The 24,147-nt window shown below is 37.7% G+C and overlaps 1 protein-coding gene and 1 non-coding gene across 9 annotated transcripts in view; both read left to right on the top strand.

The window, feature by feature from the left end:
* TTC21B (tetratricopeptide repeat domain 21B) overlaps window positions 1-24,147 on the top strand; it is an 82,040-nt gene that overhangs the window by 42,031 nt on the left and 15,862 nt on the right. For 5 of the 8 annotated variants that reach the window (XR_004319898.1, XR_004319901.1, XR_004319900.1 and 2 more), the window contains exons 20-28: window positions 3,930-4,118; window positions 5,211-5,321; window positions 6,295-6,376; window positions 10,845-10,995; window positions 11,201-11,362; window positions 13,079-13,274; window positions 16,874-17,098; window positions 22,176-22,296; window positions 23,967-24,056. Coding sequence is in view for 2 of the 8 variants with exons in the window: in XM_032479604.1 (XP_032335495.1) it covers window positions 3,930-4,118; window positions 5,211-5,321; window positions 6,295-6,376; window positions 10,845-10,995; window positions 11,201-11,362; window positions 13,079-13,274; window positions 16,874-17,098; window positions 22,176-22,296; window positions 23,967-24,056 (1,327 nt within the window). In the remaining 6 variants the exon portion in view is untranslated. Of the gene's footprint in view, window positions 1-3,929; window positions 4,119-5,210; window positions 5,322-6,294; window positions 6,377-10,844; window positions 10,996-11,200; window positions 11,363-13,078; window positions 13,275-16,873; window positions 17,099-21,154; window positions 21,190-22,175; window positions 22,297-23,966; window positions 24,087-24,147 lie in introns of all 8 variants that reach the window. The other 3 variants (XR_004319902.1, XR_004319903.1, XM_032479606.1) reach the window with 3 other exon arrangements.
* Window positions 7,924-7,995, top strand: TRNAD-AUC. The gene has a single exon. It is a non-coding gene; the product is annotated as a tRNA-Asp (tRNA).

Raw genomic sequence — 24,147 nt, 5'->3', positions numbered from 1 at the left:
CTTTAGCTATATCCCACAGGTTTATTATTATTCAGTTCATAATATTTACTCATTTGCACTTTGATCACTTCTTTGACCCATTGGTTATTTAAAAGTGCAGTGGTCAATTTCCAAGCAGTTCCAATTTCCTTATTATCATTTTAATACTGATTTCCAGTTTAATTCCACTGTGGTCAAAGACATACTTTGAATGATTCAATCCTTTGAAATATGTTAAGGCTTGCTTTATATCCTACACTGTAATCAGTTGGTAAAGGTTCCATGTGGATTTGAAGTAATAGGTTTCTGGCATTACTGAGTGCTTAATTCATTGTATATCCAATTAGGTCAAATCTGGTCATTGCTTTGCCCCACATCTCTGAGCTTGAAGTACAACATCGAGCACTTCACTACGGATCAATCCCATGTGCTTTCCAGAATACCATAGTACTTGCCACCTTTTGACCTGATTTTCATGTACCTGGAAGAGTTTTACATTCTGCAAATAATTCATTGAATGTTTTGACTTTGAGCTTTAGCTAACAGTGGTTAACATATGCACACATACATACATACACACATATAAAATGACCTGTGTTTCAGTGGCAGTGTCCAATAATATTTATTTGTTCTAGTTGTGAATGAACTGGGCTTGTACTAGTAGAGTCCTGTGATCCCCATGTAAACTTAGGATTTTCATTAAGATGTAGTCTTCAACAATCTTAGTATCTTTTAATTGTTGGTATGTTATATCTCTATTTTCTGAATCACATGATAAAAGAATTACACGTAACCCGAGGTTAGTTACCATTAGCTACAAGGAAAGTGTAATTTTTGTAAATTTAGACTTTCAAAACATTTTAGAAGTGAATTTGACTTAAATCATTCTATTATGAATATCATTAGTCCCACTAACCTGGTTGCATGAGCCCCTGTGTTAATATGACCAGACACATTGAACAATACCAAAAAAAACAAACAGTATACTATGACTAGACAGTGCCAACAAACCAAGGTCAAATTCACTTTAAGTTTATATGTTATAGCACAGGGATTATTCATCTTTCATAAAATTTGAAGAGCCATAACATTCTTCCCACCTGTAATATTCCATGCATTCTAATCTCTAAAAAGATAAATCTTTTTGAAGTACAATTCAAACAACTTGAATCTGAATGTAATATTACAAAATAATTCAAGAAAAATACAGTTTCAGTAGAAACTTTCTAAGTGTAATCCAAGTTTTTGATATTTTAAATTCATTTATTCAGCAACTATTTATTGAGCTTAATTCTCCACTTGATGGAACTTGGGAGTTCCATCATGACAGTTTTGCATGGTTGCTTAACATTTCAGGCAGTGGCAGAACCAGTAAATTTAGGGAAATCCCAAGTCTTACTCATTTTACTTCCTACAAATTTCATACTCCTGAAATAACTCCACATTTCTTCTTCACCCCTCTCTGTCACCTTGTAGCCCTGTCCATCATCATCTTTTGCCCAGACTCCTCCTAACTAATCCTCATCCTCTTGTTGTACGAGAGGTGAAGCTCGTGGGATCCATCTTCAAATCTGTCCACCGTGATATGTTCTCAACATTTCTGTTGAATGACTGAAAGGAAATCATCGATCATTGTCATTCTTTTTAATTGCAGAAACAATTATAGGAAAAATCATTTTTTAGTATATTAATTATATTTTCTATGAAAATAAAAGCTAAATCAGGAATAAACAACCTATATGCCATAAAACAATTTTAGGACTTTATAACTTTTATAGTTTTAGTATGTACAGATTATATTTGCTTTTGCTTCTTTCACTTAACATTCATTTGTATGGCTTTTTCCAGTATGTTTACATAGCTCCATCTTCATCACATACAGTAATGTGTATTCTAATTTTATTGGTATATTTTATTATGATATGGTCTTAGTAAGATATACAGTAAGGCTATAGAAATTAAAAGGGAAATTAAGAAGCCTTTGAAATAAGATGTTCATATGTATACTTTATTCTACCTAAGGGTTTGAGGGAATTTACAAAAATATATATTAAAAAGAAGGGGAAGGGAAAAGTAAATGTGTTGACATTCAAGATTAATATAGTTATTGTAACAGATAATTAAAATTTATTTCTGATGAAACCAAGGAAAAACATAGGGAATGGTATCAATTCTTCAAAAAAAAACTTTATTCTACATGAAAATATTTCTTAATGATTATTGTATACATTTACAGAATTTGAGCATTCTTTTATGTCTTTAATAGAAAATGCAAAAAACTTTTACTCAAAAAAACTCCCCCTTTATTTACCTTTAAGAAAATTGCAAAGCATCACAAAAGCTAACTTGTAATGGGTTTTCTCTAGGATGCTAAGCTCATGAAGCCCACATATTTGACATTTAGAGATTTATTTGATGCAGAGACAAAATTCAGACTGTCTAGAGAATGAATTGCATATCTCTTAAACCTAGCAGGACCATATAATTTTTCAAGCCAGAATACTCGTTAGAAAAACAAAAGGCAGCATTTGTCATTAAGCTGGCACAGCAGGTATAAAAGGGAAGTTAAAAGCCAGACAGAGAGGCATGATCACCCTACTTAGACCAGTTGTTTCAGAATTCTTTGACTATGAATGTGTGCACATGTGCAAAACCATGCACGCTGATGTATGCAAAATGTAAAGCATCAAAGACACAAATGTATACATACTTCTATCTGTATATAAACACACATTAATATAACCAAAACAAAAATTTCACAAAGCAGTATTAACTTTTGACACATGCTGTATACACTAGTATTTTCTAATCTTTTCTCTTCAATTTCCAAAAGAAAGCTTATCATGATGCCCTAAATTAATATTATGACCTGTAATTCCAAAAAAATAATCAGCTTTAGACCATCTTCATCAAATACCAGTTGTCAACCAGTATTGTGACAGGAGTCCCCAAAAAGGCTCCCTGTGTGTAGCATTATGTGTGGCAGATGGTGGGCATTTATACTGTTCATTAAATGGATGCATGAATGCATGAGTGAATGATTAGCTCTAGCTCAAAGTTAAATTTTATTGTGCAGGCCTGACGCATAGGAGTTCTGTCACTTGTTAGAGGAAAGTCTCAATGTTTCAGAAACCAGACTGGGTGGAAAAGCTGATACTCTTCCAATTTAGCAAACTCCATTATTACCCTGAGGAAGGCCCCTGCCTCCTTTCAGGGTGTCTGTGCATAGTATAGGACCACACTCTGAACTGATTAACCATTTCCCGATCATTAGGCATTTGGGTTGCATCCAGATTTTTTAATTTTGTTTTGTTGTTGTTTTGTTTGTTTTTGCAACAAATAACAGATTGTTTTTCTTTATAACAAATAATATGTTTCCTTTTTTCCTTCTGAGTGATGTCCTTAATACCTTCCCAGGAAAGGAACACCTAACTTCAGTAGCCTAGTTAGTTTTATCAAGTTAGCATGTTTTACTAGGGTGATCCTCAGAGAGACTGGACTGATTTATATGCCACTGACAGTATATAGATGAATGTATTGCCTGAAACCTGCCAATATTTGATTTAGTACCTTTTAGGTACTATTTTTTGAATTTAATAAACATTTAAAATTTTAATTATAGCATCTAGACGTCTTTTCTAAATACTCGTTTCATGGTTGAATTCCCCTCTTAGTGAGCTTTCTGTACATATCCTTATTACAGTGGAAAAAGACTCAGTAATTTTATAGTACATTTGTTCCAAAGGTAAGTGCATGCTGGCTCATTTGCAAACAAGTACATTTTTAAGACCTCAACTAAGACATTTTCTTTGGATCAGGCTTTGTTAAATTGAAGGCCAATAGTGCTCAAATAAATCTGTAAAACTATGCTACATGTGAGTTACTGAGAACTATTTTATTTCTTTTCTATTTCTTTTTTTATTTCCTTTTTTATCTCTCTATTTTTCCAGGCTCGCGAATTACAAGCTCGGGTACTAAAACGTGTTCAGATGGAACAGCCAGATGCAGTTCCTGCACAGAAACATTTAGCAGCTGAAATTTGTGCAGAGATTGCAAAACATTCTGTTGCTCAGCGAGACTATGAAAAAGCAATTAAGTTTTATAGAGAGGCTCTTGTTCATTGTGAAACAGATAATAAGGTCAGTACCTTTATAAAATTTTAAGCACTTTCTATTCCAGATGTTGTCTAATTTTCCCAAATGTAAACTTCTTACCAGCTTATTTATAAAGATTTGAAAAATGTAACAAAAATGCAAGTTAAATTTTAATATTGCTTCTAGAAATTCTTCAAAATACATGATGCCTTAAATAATGTTAGAGGCTAAAAATTATTATGGAACAAGTGATACAAAGTAAAACTCCAAGCTGTTTGATTTTTATATTCATCTGTGTCACTTAAAAAACAATTTTCAGTCTCAAATATCTGAATCTGGATGGTTCAATTCCATTTACTAAACAGTGACTGTACACTTCGGTGTTTCAGTTGCCATTTGGTGCTGGGTATACAGAAGTGATGAGATTGAGCCTCTTACCTCAAATGGCGTAGCATGAGAATAAGTGTCAAGATTATACTAGTGTAGAAAACTTACATTCATGGCCAGTTTATAAACAAATGTTGTTACTCTCTCAGATCATGGTAGATGATTAACAATTTTTTTAAAAAGTCTAATAAATGGCTAAATACCTAAATAGGTGATGTAAAATGAAAGGCAACCATAAATTTAAAGTTTAAGATTGGACATTTTGAAATTAATACAACTCTTTCAGATGTAAGGCAAAAATAACCTTTATTAAGTCATAACCAAACAGTGCCTTGTTCAGTGTTGGTTAAAGGGGTTGGAATCAGAGTTGTAAATCTGGAGCCTACTTAGGGGTAATCCGCTGCAACCTTTTTATTGCACAAATGAGGAAACAGGTTTGGAGAGGGGATAGGGACTAAGCCCCATCACGGAGAAGCTTGGACTAGAATCCTGTCTCCTGATTTAAGACCAGTGTTCTTTCCACAATGTTTTGTCTCTCTCCACTTTTCAAATGAGTTAGGTCTGTTTTTCCTTTTTTTCCCCCAGTATAAAAGAAACCAGAGTTGAGCAGACCTATAGTTTTCCTGCCTATCATGCTTGGCGTTTTTATTGCAATAACTTTTGGTCAAATGGTTTACTCTGTGCCGAGACATTTTCCTAATTCACTTTTTATTCCAGGCAGTTTCTGACTCATCTTGCCGTTCTCTGCAGATCATGCTGGAGCTGGCTCGACTGTACCTGGCCCAGGATGACCCCGACGCCTGCCTGCGGCACTGCGCTCTGCTGCTCCAGAGCGACCAGGACAACGAAGCTGCCACCATGGTCAGTCCAGGAGGCCACGGTGCTGTAAAGGCCGTTGTGTTTTATATCTGTTTAGTGTGGACGTTCCACATTTTAGCTGATGAAACTAATATTAGATGCGAGGCCTGGCTCATTCTATCTTTTAGAAGAAATAACATTCATTATTAGTACATTTTACTGATCAAGACCAAGACTGTAAGAATGGTGAACCTCGGTCAGGCCTTTATTTGCCCTTTTATGTCTTGTTCATTTTCTTTATGACTTAAGAGGATGCTCAGTGAGGAAGAGTTCATGTGGTAAAGCTAAAATTTGCTACAGACTTTTAAGTATTTACTCAAATGTGCTGCACTAATTTAACAGTTTCAGTGGGACTTTTTGGAGTTACAGAAAAAAATCTTTATGTATCATTGAGATGGTGTGTTTTAAATAGAGTTTTGCTTTTCTTTCTCATTTTTACCTGGATTGAGGTTTTTGTTAGATTTTTCAAACACATAGATAACAGTTTGTGAGGATCATTTAATAATTTTATAAATGAGTCATAACTAAAAAGAAATATAAGAAATCTCCTTTTTAAAACACAGAAGGAAATCTCAGTATGTCTTGCTTACATTAAATTCCTTTGAAATATTTAAGAATGTTTGGGTTTTTTAAAAAAATTTTTCTCATTATTTTAGCTGCATCTTCTCTATGATAGCACACAGAGTGTGTGATTCCCTTCAAATTTCAGTTTTTAAATAACTACTTAAAACATTTCCTGCTAAATACAATTTTGTGAACAGAGTGATCTGTTTCACCTCCTTAATTATCTTCTGTTACACTGATCTCAGTGCTAATCTGTTTAAGGTGTGCTTGAATTTTAAATGGCTCCATTTTGTAAGACTTTGCCCTCCTCATGTTTTCCATATGTGTTTTCATAGCAATAAATCTTGATACAAAGAACATGCTTTTGTAAAATATATGGCAATATTTTTAGAACTAACTTTTACCTTTATAGATGATGGCAGATCTCATGTTCAGAAAACAGGACTATGAACAAGCAGTGTTTCATTTACAACAACTTTTGGAACGGAAACCAGGTAAATATCTGCTGGTTATATTATTCAGTGCAATCAACTGCCTTTCTCCTTTTTTTGTCTGCTATGCTCCTTGGGAAAACCCCAGCCCTGGCTGAATCCAATGCTCTGCTTATTCCACCCCTGTCCTTGAGTAGCTGAAATGGTTATAAGGAAAATGCAGCACCACTGACTGGTCTCCCTTTAAGCTACACCCACAGACCCCAAATTGGCCCTCAGATGCTGCCTGGCAGACCTGCTGTATTTCTCTAACGAGTTTACTCACTACATATACTTTTTACACTTTCTTCTCAAACCCCGGACACCCTTTCCCTCTTCCTGTCCTCAGCCAGAAACCTTGTCTCCTGCCTCACTGAGGAAACATAAGCACCTGGAAGAGAACATCTCCATCTTCCTGTCCCCCAGCCTGCCCGCTCCCCAGGTCTGCCCTCCTGTCCTCAGCAACTTCTCCCTGGGGCCCTGGCTGCCCCCTCCTCTCCTGCAGGGACTTACTCCTGCGTCCTCTCTCCTGCGTCACGGTTTCCTTCTCAGTCAGCCCACAAATGTGCTGTGACATCTCCCCGCTTTAAAGACACCAGTAAATAAAACCCAGCTCTTAACTCCCCCACTACTCTCGCCTTCCACTTCCCGCTCCACTCCTCTGTCTTCCTTTATGGAAAATTTCCTCTAAGGAGGTTGTGCTGTCTTGACTGTCTGCTCCACTCCTGCACTCCACGGGGGTTCTCTGGGGTGCCTGGTGACCTCCGTGCTGTCAGATCCAGGCCTGATTCTCACTTCTCTGCCTACCAGGCCTGACTCTGGATGTAGCACCGCTTATCCCCATCCGTCACGGAAGGCTTCCTGCATTTGTCTTCCAGGATGCTCGGCTTACCTGGTTTTTCATCTCCCCTCAGATGATGCTATTTATCTTTCCTGTGTTAGCCTGTCTTCTCTTTAAGACCTACAAATATCAGAAAGTTCTAGACCTCAGTTCTCGAACCTTTTTTCCCTGTTGTATACCTTCACCTCTTAGGTGGCTTCATCCAGACCCACAGCTGTATGTCCTGTGTCCAGATCTGACTCACTGACATGCTGCTCGTTTGCAATCCCCTCAGCTGCCAGGAGGCTCTCAGCCTGGCGTGTCCACAGCAGAGCACGGGGTCTTTCCCTTCCCTCCGCATCTGCTCCTTCTCATGTCAGGAAGTGGCATCACCATCTGTTTGCTCAGGCTCCAGACCTTCCAGTTACCTTTGTCTCGTCTTGTTCTCATACACCACATCCAGTCTGTCAGCAGATCCCTGGTGCTCTGCCTTCAGGGTACATCTGGAGTTCCATCCCTGTTACCGCCTCTGCGGCTGCCACCTGGCCTCAGCATCCGCATCCCTCACCCATATTACTGCAGCATTCCCATAGCTCATCTGTTTCTACTCCTTGCCTCCAGATGATTTAGACACATTTTGAGCTGAAAGTAGCAGAGACCTCCCCCACACCCCACAAATTCTAGTGGCCTAAGTAACTTTGGCTTTTATTTTTCTCTTATGTAAAAGAAATTTAAAAGTAGATTATGGAGGGAGGGTATAGCTCAGTGGTAGAATGCGTGCTTATCATGCACAAAGTCCTGGGTTCAATCCCCAGTACCTCCATTAAAATGAATAAACCTAATTACCTCCCCACCAAAATAAATAAATAGATTAAAAGTAGATTATGCCAGGATGGCCTAGAGTTTTCACAGTATCATCAAGGAGTCTTAAGTCCTTCTTTTTTCTGCCATCATTAGCCAAACGTCCACTCCAAGTATCACGTTCAAGATGCCCACTGCAGCATGAGGCATTGACGTTCCCAGGCCTGGACGGGCCAGGTCGGGGTGGAGGTGGGCCAGAGGGCATACCTTCCCAGTGAGTCTTCCCTTTTTCTTTCAGAAAATTTTCTAGAAACACCTCCATGGCTGCAAAAGAGGGTGAGAAATGTAATCTTCTAGCTGAACACAGTGCCACATAGAAGCAAATCAGAACTCTGATCGTGAAGAGGGGGCAGCAGATATTAGGTGTAGGCGGCAGCCCAGGCAGGGTGGTGTCTCGAGGCTTTCCAACGCTGTTCCCTCTTCCTGGAACATGTTCTGCTTCATTCCACCCAGGACTCTGCTCCAGTGCTGCCTCTTCCTAAGAGAACCCTTCCCCAGCCATCCTATAGCAGTAACACCTCACTGCTCTCCATCTGCGTGTCCTGCTCTTGGTTTTTTGTTTTATATCACCTTTGTAAAACAAAGCAAAACAAAAATTGTAAATCATAGGTAATGGCATCAGGTGGCTAGGAACCATGTCTTCATTGCTATCAAGATCGAGAACAGTATCTGGCTGAGTTGGTGCTCAGTAAATATTGGATGGAAAGAAGAGTGGGACGGGAAAAGGAAGAAGGGAGGGAGGTGGGGGAAAGGGAGAAGCGGAAGGAAGGTGGAACAGGTATGTATGTTACTTCCATGTGTTGCTCAAATAGTTGAGATCTCAGAGGCAGTCCTCGAGCTGTCATTCAGGTCTTCCGACCCCTCATGCCCTGTCTCAGGATGACGCCACGGGCAGTCAGAGCTGCTTGGTTAAGGCAGTATGGATGGGGTGGCTGTGCTTCACGTGGGGCAACGCAGAACCAGGTAGACTCTACTTGTATTTATGGATGCTTTTAATTGTTAAAAGTGTGAATTTAGAGAACTGTGCTTTATACTTTCAATCTTTGCCTTAACTAGGAATATTTTAAAGAAAAAAATCCTTTCTTTCTGTGGTGATATCAACATTTGAATTTATTTTTATTATCTTTTAAAATTTTCTTCCACCTTTGGACTTTCTCGGGCCATGTTCTTGTTTCCTGCCCTGTCTGCTCCAGCTTATATTCTGGTGTTATTTGAAAGGGTGCTGTTAATTAACTTCTTCTGCTTAATCTGAGTTCAGAGTGTGGGCCATCCTTCCAACTGATTTGCCCAGACCTTACTCTTACTTTCTTTGAGCCTAAGTTTGTTTTTGTTTTTTTCCTGTCATGGCTTCTGCCTTAGCCTCTAGACTCTATCTGTCCTTTTTCCCCTCTCTGAACTACCCTTTAAGATGATACACATAGTACTTTCATTAACTGTCTTGTTTCCACTAGTTTTGGTTACTGTGAATGCTGCTGCTGCGAACACTGGTGTACAAATATTTGAGTCCCTGCTTTTAGTTCTTGAGGGATATATACATATATCCAGAAGTAGAACTGTGGTATTATATGATGTCTTCTCTTTTCTTGGAAAATAGAATTAAGGATAAATTGCTTTTAAAAGTTTGTGTGTGTGTGTGTTTTAAGTGTAGGAGTTCATCCTATCGAAGTGATAAGGATAGCTTATATAAATAAGGGTTTTTACAAATCCCCTACTATGAGTCCTATGTAACTTGTGAGTCTAAACACCTAAAAATACTAAAGAAGAACAAAAGTGAGCCATCAAGATAGCAGACTATTGTGCAGTCACTAAAATATTTTTGAAGATCATTTAATGACAACTGGGGAATGTTAACTTTATAATGTTGAATCAAAATCAGAACCCCAAGTGTGACTCCAACTTTGTATATATGTAAGCAGTGTATTTCTTTGTTTACATTTAAATATTTATAGATTGATTTTCACTCATAAATATATGAAAGGAAACATACCAAAATGTGGTCATCTCTAGCTTGTGGGGGAATATGAGTAATTTTTTTTTCTCCTTTGTTTTTCTGTATTTTTCCAAATTTTCTAAAGTGCCTATACATTATTTTTATAATCTTAAAAGGTATGTATTAAATGATTTTCAAAATTTAGTATCTTAGTGATGAGAAAGAACTGAACAGAATTGGGGGAAAAAGCCTTTTAAGGAACCTGCAAGGAAATTATACCTGAGACCAAATAACTAAATTATTTCTCCTTAGAAGAAGATAAAATAGAATTAAAATACTAGGACTAATATGTTACAGTTCTAGTATGGTGAGCTGGTATTTAGTGTGTTAGGTACATATACACAGTAAGGCAGGTCTGGAGTAAAATCCCTAATTGCCCAGCTTAAATATGACCATCAGGATGTCCTATTCTCCTGCTCTTTCTAGCTGCAGTAAGTAGAAGGTAGATCTCAGACATAGACTTGGCCCTTGCAATCAAATTGAGCCTCCTGAATTTTACAGTTAAGAGTTTAGATTCTAGAAGGGTTTGGGTCCTAGAAATAATAATTGAAAAGTAACTTACAAAAAATGTACATCTTTATAGATTTGCCCATGTTGAACCCTCTCACACTGTGACCAGAACAACCCAACCTTTATCATTTCATGAATCATCCATTGTCCATACAATCTCTCTAGGGACTTAAAACCTGTAAGGCACCCCCTCACTTATATTTAGATTGTACTTCCTTTGAAGCAAACTATACTTTAAGGAAGTAGGATTATAACCATCAAAACAGAAGATACAAAATGTTGTCCATAACTGAAATGTTCTTTGTTTCTAGATAATTATATGACATTATCTCGTTTAATTGATTTCCTAAGAAGATGTGGAAAACTTGAGGATGTCCCAAGATTTTTCTTAATGGCTGAGAAGCGTAACTCCAGAGCAAAACTGGAGCCAGGATTTCAGTACTGTAAAGGACTATATCTCTGGTAAATTTATTGACAAATAAATTCTACATAATAGGTTTTTTCCCTCATTGTGACTAGAGTAAAATAAATGTGCTTTTCTTTGAATTAAAAATTTTCTACATTTTAAAATATGGTAATAGTTTTATTTACCAAATAAATTGTAAGCGACTTGAAGTTTGTAGTCACTAATTGAAATAAAGTAATCTGTTTTTGAACACCTAACAAGGTATACTGGAGAACCAAATGATGCTCTTCGACATTTTAATAAAGCTCGGAAAGACAGTGACTGGGGCCAAAATGCCCTTTATAATATGATAGAAATCTGCCTGAATCCAGATAATGAAACTATTGGAGGTGAAGTATTTGAAAATCTGGATGGAGACCTGGGGTGAGTAGTATTTGGCAAGTTACTTTTTTTTTTTTTTTTTTAAATACTTTGGGGATAATAAGCAAAGATATTCTATAAAGGAGAACTAAATTCCAAGATAGCACTAATGACAGTTCAGTGAATACATCAAAGCTGGAATAACTGTTCTCTGAAACAAGCATGAAATGCTTTTAGGTTTCCTGAATCAGAACAGACATGTTACTGAAGACATTCCCCTAATTACTCTGTGGGAAACAGGGTGAACTATAGAGTGTGACTACTTGGCAGAAATTGTCCACATAATAACAACTCCTTAACAAATGGTACTAGCTATCTGCCAACTCCATACTGTATAGTTTATATGCATCGTCTTATTTTACAATATTGTTACTGGGAATAAATAAGCCCAGAGTTAATTTGTCTAATGTGATAGAGATAGAAAATGGTGGATGCAAGATTCAGGCTGAGTGCTGCCTACCTTGGGTTATAGAGGCCATTGAAAGATTTAGAGCAGGGGAGAGGCATCTTTATTTTTTGTTTGTTTTAGAAAGGTTAAGGTAACATACTCTTTTGCAGCTATAAGCTCTTCCTGTGGGAATCCTCAGCAAGTAGTTGAAAATGCCAAACTGGAACTCAAGAAGGGAGGTCACAGCTGGAGATACAGATTTGGGAGACAGGTGTTCAGAGTGGATAGTTGGAAACCTAGGAATGGCCTCGAGTAGAAGGCAGTAACAAGTCTGAGAACAAAATTTTGGGTGTGCTGACATTTGAGGGGGTTGAAGGAGGGAGGTTGGGAAAGGGTAATCACTTTGGTGAAAAGAGAACCCAAACTGTTGACATTACAGAAGCAAAAGAAGGAGGACTTGGAAGAAGGTTACCAATAGTGGAAAATGTTTTAGAGAAGATAGAAGCCTGAGAAGACCAGTGGCTTTAGTGATTAGGCTTTAAGAATTTAATTTGCTTTCATTAATTGATTTGTTTATATGTTATATCTAGGTTTTGGTGTGTACATAGAAACATAAGTTGCTGTTACACATTCAAATTGTTACTGCACTTAAAATTTACAGCCTTTTGACAAATACAGAATTTCTTTCCTGAGACTCTGATAGGCAACTGGGTAAAGAAAATTAAGTAGACTGTATGTCTGGCAAACTTAAATTCAAATCCCAGGTTTAACATTTGTTAGCTCTGTGACCTTTGGCGAATTAATTTATCTGTTGGAGCCTCAGTTTTCTCATATATAAAACGGATTCAGCATAGATTGAATGAAATAATACAATGCATAGCACACAGTAAGTGCTTTAACAAGGTTACTTTCTGCTTTCTCCTCTTTAAAAAAATTTTTTTTAAATTGGAGTGTAGTTGATTTACAGTATTATATAGTCTCCCTTTCTTTCAAGTAGATATGCTACTTGAAAATCGTATGATTCTACTTATCCTGAATTCTGGTTTTAGCTGAAATGAACCTACTTACCACATGTAGATATGACCCAATTTTTGTTTTCAGTCTAAAGTGAATGTTTAATGGTGTTTTATTGAAGCTATATTAGTTTTGTTTTTAAAAATATACCTGTGCCTTATCTTATATTAGGAAAGAATGAGTGACATTCTCCAATAGGATGACTTTTAAACTGGTGAGAAAAAAAGATGCCAGTGTACCCTAGAGCTTACTCTAATCTCAATGAATTTTACTTCGTGAGTAATAGACATAGGAGATTTACTTTTAATTCTGTACAGTAATTCAACCGAAAAGCAAGAGTCTGTGCAGTTAGCAGTGAGAACAGCAGAAAAGCTCCTTAAAGAACTGAAACCGCAGACTATTCAGGGCCACGTACAGCTTCGCATAATGGAAAACTATTGCCTAATGGCTACCAAACAGAAGTCTAACGTTGAGCAGGCGTTGAACACCTTCACCGAAATAGCAACGTCTGAGGTTAGTAGATTTTCTTTTTCAACTTCCCGTATTTCGTTGGTGGTATAAAAACAGGTATTTTGGTTGGTTTTTTTATTTTCTGAAGATGGACTTAATTATTTACTGTTCTTAAAAATTAGATACATAGTTTGGTATGATTTTATGTGCTGTACTTTTGTTTTCAGAAGAGGCCTTTTTTATGTTGATGTGTTGTTGATATATTTATCTCTACTAGAATGGTGAACTCCAGAGAAAGGAAGTTCTTCAAGAGGGCATATATTAATTCTCACGGGCATAGCTTTATCTTCTGTGCCGTAGCCTCAGTTAACTTACTAAGTGAAAAACGCGTGGCTGCATTGATACCTTACCTTTTCACTCACATGAACTTGGAACTTTTCCAGCTCTAGGGCTAAGTGAGATCAATACTGAAAACTTATAATTCAGTCATGCAAATAATGTTTTTTAGCAATACTTAAACCACCCCCTTGCAATAATAATAAATATTAAATAGTAATATTATTTAATAAGTATTATTATATCCTTTTTTCTTCATTCAGATCCACCTCCTTTCTCACCCACTGGGTTTCTTTCCCTTACACAGTGTTGTATTTCTTCTGTTACTTGCTGTTAAGGAAGGAGTCCTGGGAACTCACCCCATCAATAATTGGTGTAAGAGCTAGTTCTAAGCGTACACTTGGGATTTCATATTCTTCTACTCATCAATGTTGAAGATCATGGAAGACTCCAAATTTGGAGCCTCCCAGAGGCTATACAGAATTCTGCTATGTTTTCTTGTGGTTAAGGGGTCATAGTAGTGACAATAAACTACCAGAAACCCCCTACAGTGACCCCCTTCCCCCGCCTCCCAGGACCCTGGAGGGCTTTGGGAAACCTACAGCTCCTGTTGGTGTCTGCGTTCAGGTATCCTTGGTGGCCCCTGACTGCCACTCTCAGCCACCCTGGGGACAAAACAGCATCTGCAGCAGCTCCGTCCAGAGCAGAGCCCTTCTGCTGACACTGAAGCAGTGCTCTCAGGGCTTGTGCTCAGGGAACTAACTGGCTGTGGGCAGCAGACAGGTGACAGCAGCTGCCTATGCCAGAAATAGGGCTGTCCTGTAGCCTAAGGAGATCCGTAAGGGCGTGATGAAGCACCCGTTCAAGTAAGGAGTCATAGCCGCTGAGTGTCGTGAAGTAGCATTCTGTTGTGTAACGAGAAAGGGTTTAAATTGTGAGGTTTGAGAGAACGTGAGCAGCAGTGACGTCACAGCTATTTCCTAGAAAGACACTGGCGGTTTTCTGTTTTGCTGAGACTGCGTTGTTTTTTAATCATTCTTTCTTATGTGACTAGTAATATACTATCTTCAAATGTGTTTACTGACCACAGGATCCAAAGACTGATGTATGAATTGAAGTCTCATAAGTGAGTTTTATCTTGCATTTTTTAAACTCATAGGCTGCATATATGAAATGCAGTAAATATTCATTAAGCAGCCAGTGGGTGCTAAACACAGAAGGAATCACAGAGGTAAACCACATATAGTCCCTTTCTTCAAGTTTCTGGTAATCTAGGGAAGATGAGACAAGCATACTGACTTGTAGTACAAAGCAAAGTCTGTTACAGTCTGTCCTAAAGTTGCAGATAAAAGTGCTGTAGGAGGCAGTGTAAGGAGCACGGACGGGAGGCCCTTCCCGTGCTCCTTACACTGGAGAAGGTATGACTTAAGAACCAGGATAGCTTGCATTGTCACAGACAGAGATGAAGGAAGTGCATTCTGAGTTACGGGGGAAATGTGAACGAAGGCAGGGAGGCAGCGCAGCACAGGGTGTATGCACAGCAGCGTGTGGCGTTCAGGTTGGTTGAAAAAGGTATGTACAGGAAGGCATGGGAGGAAGTGGAGGAAGATGCATTCAACCCAAGCTAAAGTGTTTCCACTTGCTCTCATCCCGGCACCTTGAACCACAAAGGTGCATTGTTTATGTAGAGCCACACTGTCCTTTGTGATGTAAAGTTGTTGCAGTTCAGAGTGAGAGACAGAAGCTGGCTGAACATTTCATGATGTCTGCACCAAGAAAGGTATCACGGGTCTGGTGCAGGGCTTACATCGCAGGCTTGCAGTTTTAGAAACCATTCTTCAGTTCACTCAGGAGTGATCAAGTTGTGAGGAACTGATTCCTTCTTATCAAACTCAAGGTGTGTGCCTATAAAATCAGAGTTTATTTTTCAATGTATAGTGTGGGGTATTTTTAATATGTGAATAGGTCTGGACATTTTTCCAAGACTTCTTGGGCTGTCAGCACTAGGATTGCTGACAGATAACATAGCAGGTCTCTATTTTCTTTCCTCTCTAACCCACCTGGGATGGGGATGCAGTTCAATAATTGATAATACTCCACGCAGATCTTCAAAATCTGATACCAAATTGGTTGGATTTGGCATTCAAATAAAACCTTTCTGCCATTCCTTAATTAGGAGAACAAATTATGTATTAGAAGTTTATTGCTAGACATAAAATTAGACCCAAGGAAGTTCTGTATTCCCACAGGCTGTCATCAAGCTCTAGTGAATTGCCCTTCTCTACTCCAGGGTTATTTCTGACTTCCAACCATGACCAGTGTTGAACATTTTACCATTCTGCCCTCCTTTTGTTCCTTATTAGTTACTGAAACTTGCTGTCTTACAGTGGCACCTTTATAATAGTTATGATATAATTTCTAAATCAGTTTCTCATCTTTTATTTATATTTTAAACTGAAGCCTTTCTCTTTATAAAAGCATCATAATCCCTTTGCTGAAATTTGACACCCTCTGGCTTTATCAGGCACGTACCCGTCATTGCTTAGGCTTGTTAGTTTTCTGGATAGATGGCTAATTGCCTCCATCTTTTATACCAATTCTTATTAGCTTGTTGGTTGCACAGTGACATTTTCTGACTTTGAACTCTGTCTAAAAAGAACATCGTGTTTCATAGATACTATCAAGGATCTGCAGACTTCAAATCTAAAAGCATATTTTAAAGCATGAGTTTATTTCATATAATTTCCAAGTGATTAATTGCATGCCTTATTTATAACATTTTACTGGTTAAACTTTATTGGGAAAAGAGGCTTTTGAATAAAATGAGAAGGGAGGGGGAAAAGAGAAGTAGAAGTCAGTATAGACACGGAGTATCATTTGATGGGAAATCATTGTTTGTTAGTACTGTTTTACAAGTGAAAGAACTACGGGGCCAGAATGCTAAATATGAAACACAAATGTTCCACTAGGATTACACTGAAATAGAATTTTATTTTTCCAGTTTCTGTACAAAACCAAAAACAGCCAGTCAATCCCATTAAAGATCGAGTTGTCCTAATTATCTGGGATTGTGTGGTCAAGGCACCTGCACACTTACTGAATTACCCTGACCACGTGGCACCTGACCAGGTTCTTCCTGGAAGCTTGAGGTGACTTGCTGTGTTAGGTAGTGACCGTGTCACGGGCATCTGTGTGGAGCCAGAAGCAGAATCCGCAGGCCGGTTCCTGTATTGTGTGGCACCTGCTACTTCCCATGTGTTTTTCTTCTAAACAAAGGACATCTGTGTTTTGTGTATCTGGGGGTCTGAACTCTTGTTCTCGTACAGAAGGATCATATCCCAGCGCTCCTGGGAATGGCAACAGCTTATATGATCTTGAAACAAACTCCTAGAGCCCGAAACCAGCTGAAGCGGATTGCAAAGATGAACTGGAATCCTATTGATGCTGAGGACTTTGAGAGGAGTTGGCTGCTACTCGCTGATATTTATATTCAGTCAGCAAAATACGACATGGCAGAAGAACTGCTGAAGCGATGCCTGCGTCATAACAGGGTAAGTGACCAAAGAGTAAAAGTAACTTGTTAGTCTTTGTCGGCTAAGCTTTCTGTAACAGGTTTTTAAAGAGTGCTGGTCCATTTCTAGGGATTTTTGTGTGTTTTTGGAAAATTAAATGCTTATTCTTACCACAATCAGGAAATAAACATTAATAATAAAGCCATTTGCCCTTGAGAATAAAGAAAAATAGAGATTTATGCAGTTTCACGTTTCAGCTGTCGTATGCCCTTACAGAAAGTGTTTTTGGAATGTCAAGCGTTTGCCTGTGATTATCCTTCTCATCCCAGAACTAATGAAAATTGCAGAACATTAATTGCAGAGTCTGTCCCTCCTATTAAGAAATATTCTTGATGAATTTACTGCAGCTGCAAGTTATTTTCACATTATTAGAATCCACTCTGCATATTTTGTGAGGGAAAGTCTTTCCAGCATTTAATTTGATTTAATAAAACTCCTTATCGTTAGGTATAAGATTGAAAATCTTTAAAGTCCTTAGAATTTTTTTGATTAAAAAAATTTTTTTAATTGACGTATAGTTGATTTACAATGTTGTGTTAGTTTCTGGCATGCAGGAAAGAGATTCAGTTATACTATACATAAATACGTATTCTTTTTCAGATTCTTTTCCACTGTAGTTCATTACAAGAAACTGAATATAGTTCCCTGTGCTATATATAGCAGGACCTTGTTTATCTGTTTTATATATAGTAGTTGGTATCTGCTACTCTCAGACTCATAATTTAGCCCTTCCCCCCTTCCCCTTTGGTAACCATAAGTTTGTTTTCTATGTCTGTGAGTCTATTTCTGCTTTGTAAATAGTTTTTGTATCATTTTTTAGATTCCACATATAAGTGATACCATATGAAATTTGTCTTTGACTTACTTCCCTTAGTATGATGATCTCTAGATCCATCCATGTTTCTGCAAGTGGCATTATTTCATTCTTTTTCATGGCTGAGTAAGTATTCCTTTGTGTGTATATCCCACATCTTTATCAGTCACCTGTTGATAGACATTTAGGTTGCTTCCATGTCTTGGCTATCGTAAACTGCTGCTGTGAACATTGGGGTGCATATATCTTTTTAAGTTAGAGTTCTCCAGTTATATGCCCAGGAGTGCAATTGCTGGATCATACGGTAAGTCTATTTTTAGTTTTTTAAGGAACCTCCATATTGTTTTCCACAGTTGGTGCACAAACTTACATTCCCACCAACAGTATAGGAGGGTTCCCTTTTCTCCACACCCTCTCCAGCATTTATTATCTATAGATTTTTTGACAATGGCCATTCTGTTAAAGTCCTTAAAATTTAAGGTGCTTTACTAACAGTGAATTTTGGTGCTTGATTGACCCCCAAAAAGGATATCTTTTTATAACATTTTTAAAGTTAAGAATGTGTCATTGTAAATAAACTACTTTATTTGTTGAAGAAATAATTGTACTCAAATTAGAAACTTGAGGATATTTATAGATTCATATGTTGCTTCATATCTTCATAACAGTATTTTATCCCCTTTGAGCAAACTGATTACACATTAAATCTTTCAAAGAAGAGTCATGACCACCTAATACTATTAAGTTACTTTAAGAACTTTAAAAACCTAAAACATCAAGCCATTTATCAATTTATAGTTTATACATGTAATTTAAGTTACATTGACCTTAAAAAATAGAATACTCATTAATAGGCTTTGGAAAACCTAAACTGCCAAATAACTGGCCCTTACATGCCTAATCTTGAACTAAGGAAGATCATGGAAATTAAGGTTTCAATGCAGATAGAATTTCAGTTTGCCAGAACACTGACAGCACTACATTGCATGATTGAATGTGATGGCTGCTTTAGGGGTGTCAGCCCTGCTGCTTAGGCATGTCAGTATTCGAAGGATGAGATGCAGGAACTGTGCAAGATGACACTTGTCATACCAGATGACAGAGATGCTATCAGAGATCATTAGAGTCGCATCGAGGACTCAGGAGCCAACTTGAGGATACTCCCACTAGCCAAAGTTGAGAGACTTTAAATATCAATAATAACTACAGTGAATTGGAACACCAAATATGTTTAAGTACATGAATTTACAAAGATCCGGAAAAAAAAAACCCTAATTGGTCACCACTGAAATATGCTAATAAACTATTATTTCTAAAGCTGGCGATTAAAGGTAAAGAATTAAGCATTTATCCTGCCTTTGCAGTATGAACCATAGTGCTGGGAAATGAAATAGCAGAAAAGGCAGTTTCTTATTAGAGATGTTTTCCAGCTAATAAATGAAAAGAGAATGATAGAATATCACTATTTTCTAACCCTGGTGAATTAATGAATGAGTATAACATCACAAGATGTTACATGCCTCTCAATATCACTAATTATCAGAGAAATGCAAATCAAAACTACAATGAGTATCACCTCACACCAGTCAGAATGGCCATCATTCAAAAGTCCATAAATGATAAATACTGGAGAGGGTGTGGAGAAAAGGGAACCCCCCTATACTCCTGGTGGAAATGTAGTTTGGTACAGCCGTTACAGAAAACAGTATGGAGACTCCTCAGAAAATTAAAACTAGACCTACCATATGATCCAGCAATCCCACTTCTGGGTATATGTCCAGAGGGAACTCTAACTCGAAAAAATATGTGCACCCCAGTGTTCATAGCAGCACTGTATACAAGAGCCAAGACATGGAAGCAACCTAAACGTTTATTGACAGATGACTGGATAAAGAAGTTGTGGTATATTTATACAGTAGAATACTACTCAGCCATTAAAAAAGAATAAAATAATGCCATTTGCAGCAATATAGATGGACTTAGAGATTGTCATTCTAAGTGAAGTAAGCCAGAAACAGAAAGAAAAATACCACATGATATCACTCACTCATATGTGGAATCTAAAAAAAGGAAAAAGAGGACACTAGTGAACTCATCTATAAAACAGAAACAGACTCACAGACATTGTAAACAATCTTATGGTTACTGGGGAAAGGGGGTGGGAAGGGATAAATTTGGGAGTTTGAGGTTTACCAATGTTAGCCACAATATGTAAAAATAGATTTTTTAAAAAGTGCTGTATAGCACAGGGAACTATGTTCAATAATAACAATAATCTTGTAATAACCTTTAATGAAAAAGAATATGAAAATGAATATATGTATATGCATGACTAGGACATTGTGCTGTACACCAGAAATTGACACATTGTAACTGACAGAACTCTAATTTTAAAAAAATAGAAAAAAAAAAAAAAGTCACGTGCCTAAGAACACACCATCTATGACAGGGCCGTCCTGGGGTCACACAAGTGAAACACTCACTCTTAAGTCTGAAGTGTAAACGGGCATTTAAAATTTCAGTAATTATCTTCATTAACTGATGCTGCTATAACAAAGTACCATAGACTGGGTGGCTTATAAACAGCAGAAATTTATTTCTCACAGTTTTAGATGCTGGAAGTCTCAGATGAGGTGCCAGCATGGTTGGGTTCTGGTGAGAGACCTTCCTGGTTGCAGGCTGCTGACTTCTCATCGTGTCCTCATGTGGCAGAAAAGGAGGGCAAGAGAGCTTTCTGGGGTCCCTTTTATAATCCTACTCAGGAGTGCTTCACCCTCATGACCTAAGTACCTCCCAGTTCCATCCCATTGGAGGTTAGGAGTTCAACATACGAATTTTGGGGGGGATACAAATCCTCCATTGCAGTGTTCAAGATGAATGATACTTAGTGCAGAATTTTTTAAAAAAATCAAAATCCCAGAACGTGAAACACACAGCATCTTACGGTGCTGTGCTGAGCTATACGGAAGCCTGAAGCAAAAAGGAAAATATGTACCCTGATCCACACTTACATTTTTCAATGGTTCATTTTCCTGCATTAAAGTCAGGAAAGTAAAATTCTAATAAATAGAGAAAATATTGAAACCTAAAATAATGTGGTAAGTTTTAATATACCTACTTTTCTATTTTTCAATTTTTTTAATTAACATTCTGAACAAATAGCAATTAAAAAATACCTAAAAACGTGTATACAGCATTGTGCATTTTTGCTTTTTCCTAAGGAACAGTGTGGCTTGGCAGAGTGCTGATCTATGAAGTAAGTAGTTTCACCTCTCCCCTCCCAAATCAAAATCAGATCCGAACCTCTGGATCTAATACAATTTTCAGGAAATATTAATCACATAGGAATAGGGGGAGGATATAGCTCAGTGGTAGAGTATATGCTTAGCATGCACAAGGTCCTGGGTTCAATCCCTAGTACCTCCATCAAAAAATAAGTAGACCTAATTACCTCCCCCCTCAAAAAAAAAAATAGGATTATATTATATAACTATCACAAGGATGCACTCAACTAAATTTGGGCTGTGAGAAACTTTAGGGTAAACATTCTTATTTCTGCTACATTTAATTGGAAAGAGAGAGAAAGAAAGGAAACCTCTAGAGCAAAAAGAAGTTTAGAGACATTTCAACCAGTCAAAGTGTGTGGGCCTTACTTGGATCCGCATCCTAACAAGCAAAAAAGTACATTAAGACCATCTGAAATTTGAATAGTGACTGGATATTTGGTGATGTCAAGGAGTTTGTTACATTTTAGGTGTGATAACTTGTGGTTATGCTTAAAGAAAGTCCTTATTTTTGAAGAGGCAAACAAAATATTTATGGATGAAATGACACAGTATCTGAGGATTTTCTTATGTGATAACACAGAAGGACAAGTGTGTGGGGTGGCGGTGAAATAGTGTTAGTCATGAGTTAACTGTTGAAGATCTGGGTTCATAGGGACTGTTATACTGTTATTTCTATATATGTGTTGAAATTGTTTGTAATAAAAAGCATACATGTATATGTATAAAACATGTCCTTTCATCTCACCCCAAAATCCTGATTCTGTAGGTTTGGGGGGGGGGGGCATCAGAATCTTTTTTTATGTTCCATAGATGATGTGATTGCATAAGCAAGGTTGAAAACCACTGTTTTATGTCATTTGAATGAGTTAATATAGTTGACCACTATAGTCATAAGCATGCCATAAAATCTTAGTGATAGCAAGTTTAATCTGATACATGTCCCATTTTTCTTCAGTCTTGCTGCAAAGCTTATGAATATATGGGATACATTATGGAAAAAGAGCAAGCATATACAGACGCTGCCTTGAACTATGAGATGGCATGGAAACAGGGCAACCAGACAAATCCAGCAGTAGGTGAGTTTAAAATTTAGACACGAGATTTTCCCAGGAAACATGGTTTTCAAATGTAAATCTTAATTTAAATGCATTTGATTTTCTTTTTAAGAACAAAATATACGTTGAGTCAACATCCTTTGTCAGTCCTTCTGAAAAATAAATTTTATATTCATAACAGATTACTGGCTACCAATAGTTATTAGGTATAGTTTCCTGAGATTCAAACTTGACCTCAGTCACTGTACAGACCATCTAATCTAATTCTGCCCTTTCTCTGCCTTCACCCTCTGCTATCTTGACCATGGTATTGCTGTTGGGGAAAGTGTTCCATTGCGAAGAAAGTTGGGAAGACACTGCATTAAATCAAGTTCTACTGGTTCCTCTACTTCAGAACTTCATGAAGTCTTTAAACTCTAATGTAGACTGTGAGGGCTATCACAGAGGGGACATGCTTCCCACTGTAGTTTGAGCATGGAACATTTTTTTCCTCAGCATCTAGAAACATGATCTTGTTCCGGTGGTAGATTATTAGGTTGAGTGGCATCTGGAATACACTGAGTGACAAATGTCTCCCCACATTGTGAGGGAGCTCTTCCCCCTGCTTCTTTTTCTTCATCTGAAGCTGAAATAGGCTTCAGTGACACTGTCCTGTCTGTTCTCTGGAGCAGCCCGCAGGGTCCTTTCCCTCTTATATATGATGTGGCCTCTTAGGACTGAGAGACATCACAGAGTTGGCACTGAGTTTCTCTCCAAACCATCCTCAGATACTTGTCCATTCTTCCTGAGACTCGCTTTCAAGTCTTTCTCCCTCCTTGTTGCTGTCTCCTGGAAATAGTGTTTCCCAAACTGTGCTTTGATATCCTAGGTGAGACAATAATGGTTATTTCTTTAAAGAAGAGAGAGAGTTGAACATGAGATTAGATTCCATGGCCAAGTAAGTTTAGAAAAGGCTATTTTACTTGTCCATGTTCCTCGTGACCTGTTGTACCAGAAATAAACAAATTCTCAACTATGATTTAAGAATGAGTTGTATGTATAATGAAGCTTTTTTGTTGTTGTTCTTAACTAGGCATTTAGTAGTTGTTCATTGAACCTAAGATGGCACCTGTCTTTTCAGCAGTGTCTCAGCAATGACTCAGATTTAATCTGCAGTCAGATAGTCCATCTTTACACTAACTGCTGTCAGTTCAGGACTTCCCCTACCTTGTATTTTTCTAAGGTTTGTTATTTTACTAGACTTATATAGAGCACAGGAGCTAACATTTGATGACACGGTTTTTCCTTCTCAGGTATTAATGCATATTAGAGAATAGTCAGATTGTAAAATGAAAATTCCTTAAAATCTTTAAAATATATGTAATTTTGATGCTTTATTCCCCAAAATGAATGCAGTTAGAAGTTCAGTTATTTAAATATTCTGTTCCTTGGAAGACCAGCAGGTAAAGAGGGTCCGACTCACTGTTCTTTGATTGTGTCATCTTTGTTTTTTTATAGACGATTTGTCAGTTCCTCTGACTTCTTAGTAGGCATTTCTCTGAGGCTCTCAATTAATTCTTAGTTTCTTCCTTAACTTAAGATTATCATTGCATCCAGTACCCCCACCCTGCCTGGCCAAGTTAATGATGCATTTATTGCACTTTTTCACTTGCTGGGAAATCCTTAAAATCATGGTTGTGTTCTTTCCATAGGGTTCAGGCTTGAGTATTGCCACTGTGAGAGGCATCTGGGTCCGAGAGCCCCGGAGAAGGAACACAGTCATGTTCACACCCAGTCCCAGGGTCCGTGACAGTCACCAGGCTGCTCATGAAGTTGGTGTTCTTGCTTGCTCTCTCCCTCTCTCTCCCATTATCTTTCCTGATTACAAAGAGT

This window comes from Camelus ferus, chromosome 5 (genome assembly GCF_009834535.1).
Source record: "Camelus ferus isolate YT-003-E chromosome 5, BCGSAC_Cfer_1.0, whole genome shotgun sequence".
NCBI classification, from domain to species: domain Eukaryota; kingdom Metazoa; phylum Chordata; class Mammalia; order Artiodactyla; family Camelidae; genus Camelus; species Camelus ferus.
Note: the sequence above shows the minus strand (reverse complement) of the source record. Positions and strands in the feature narration are given on the sequence as shown.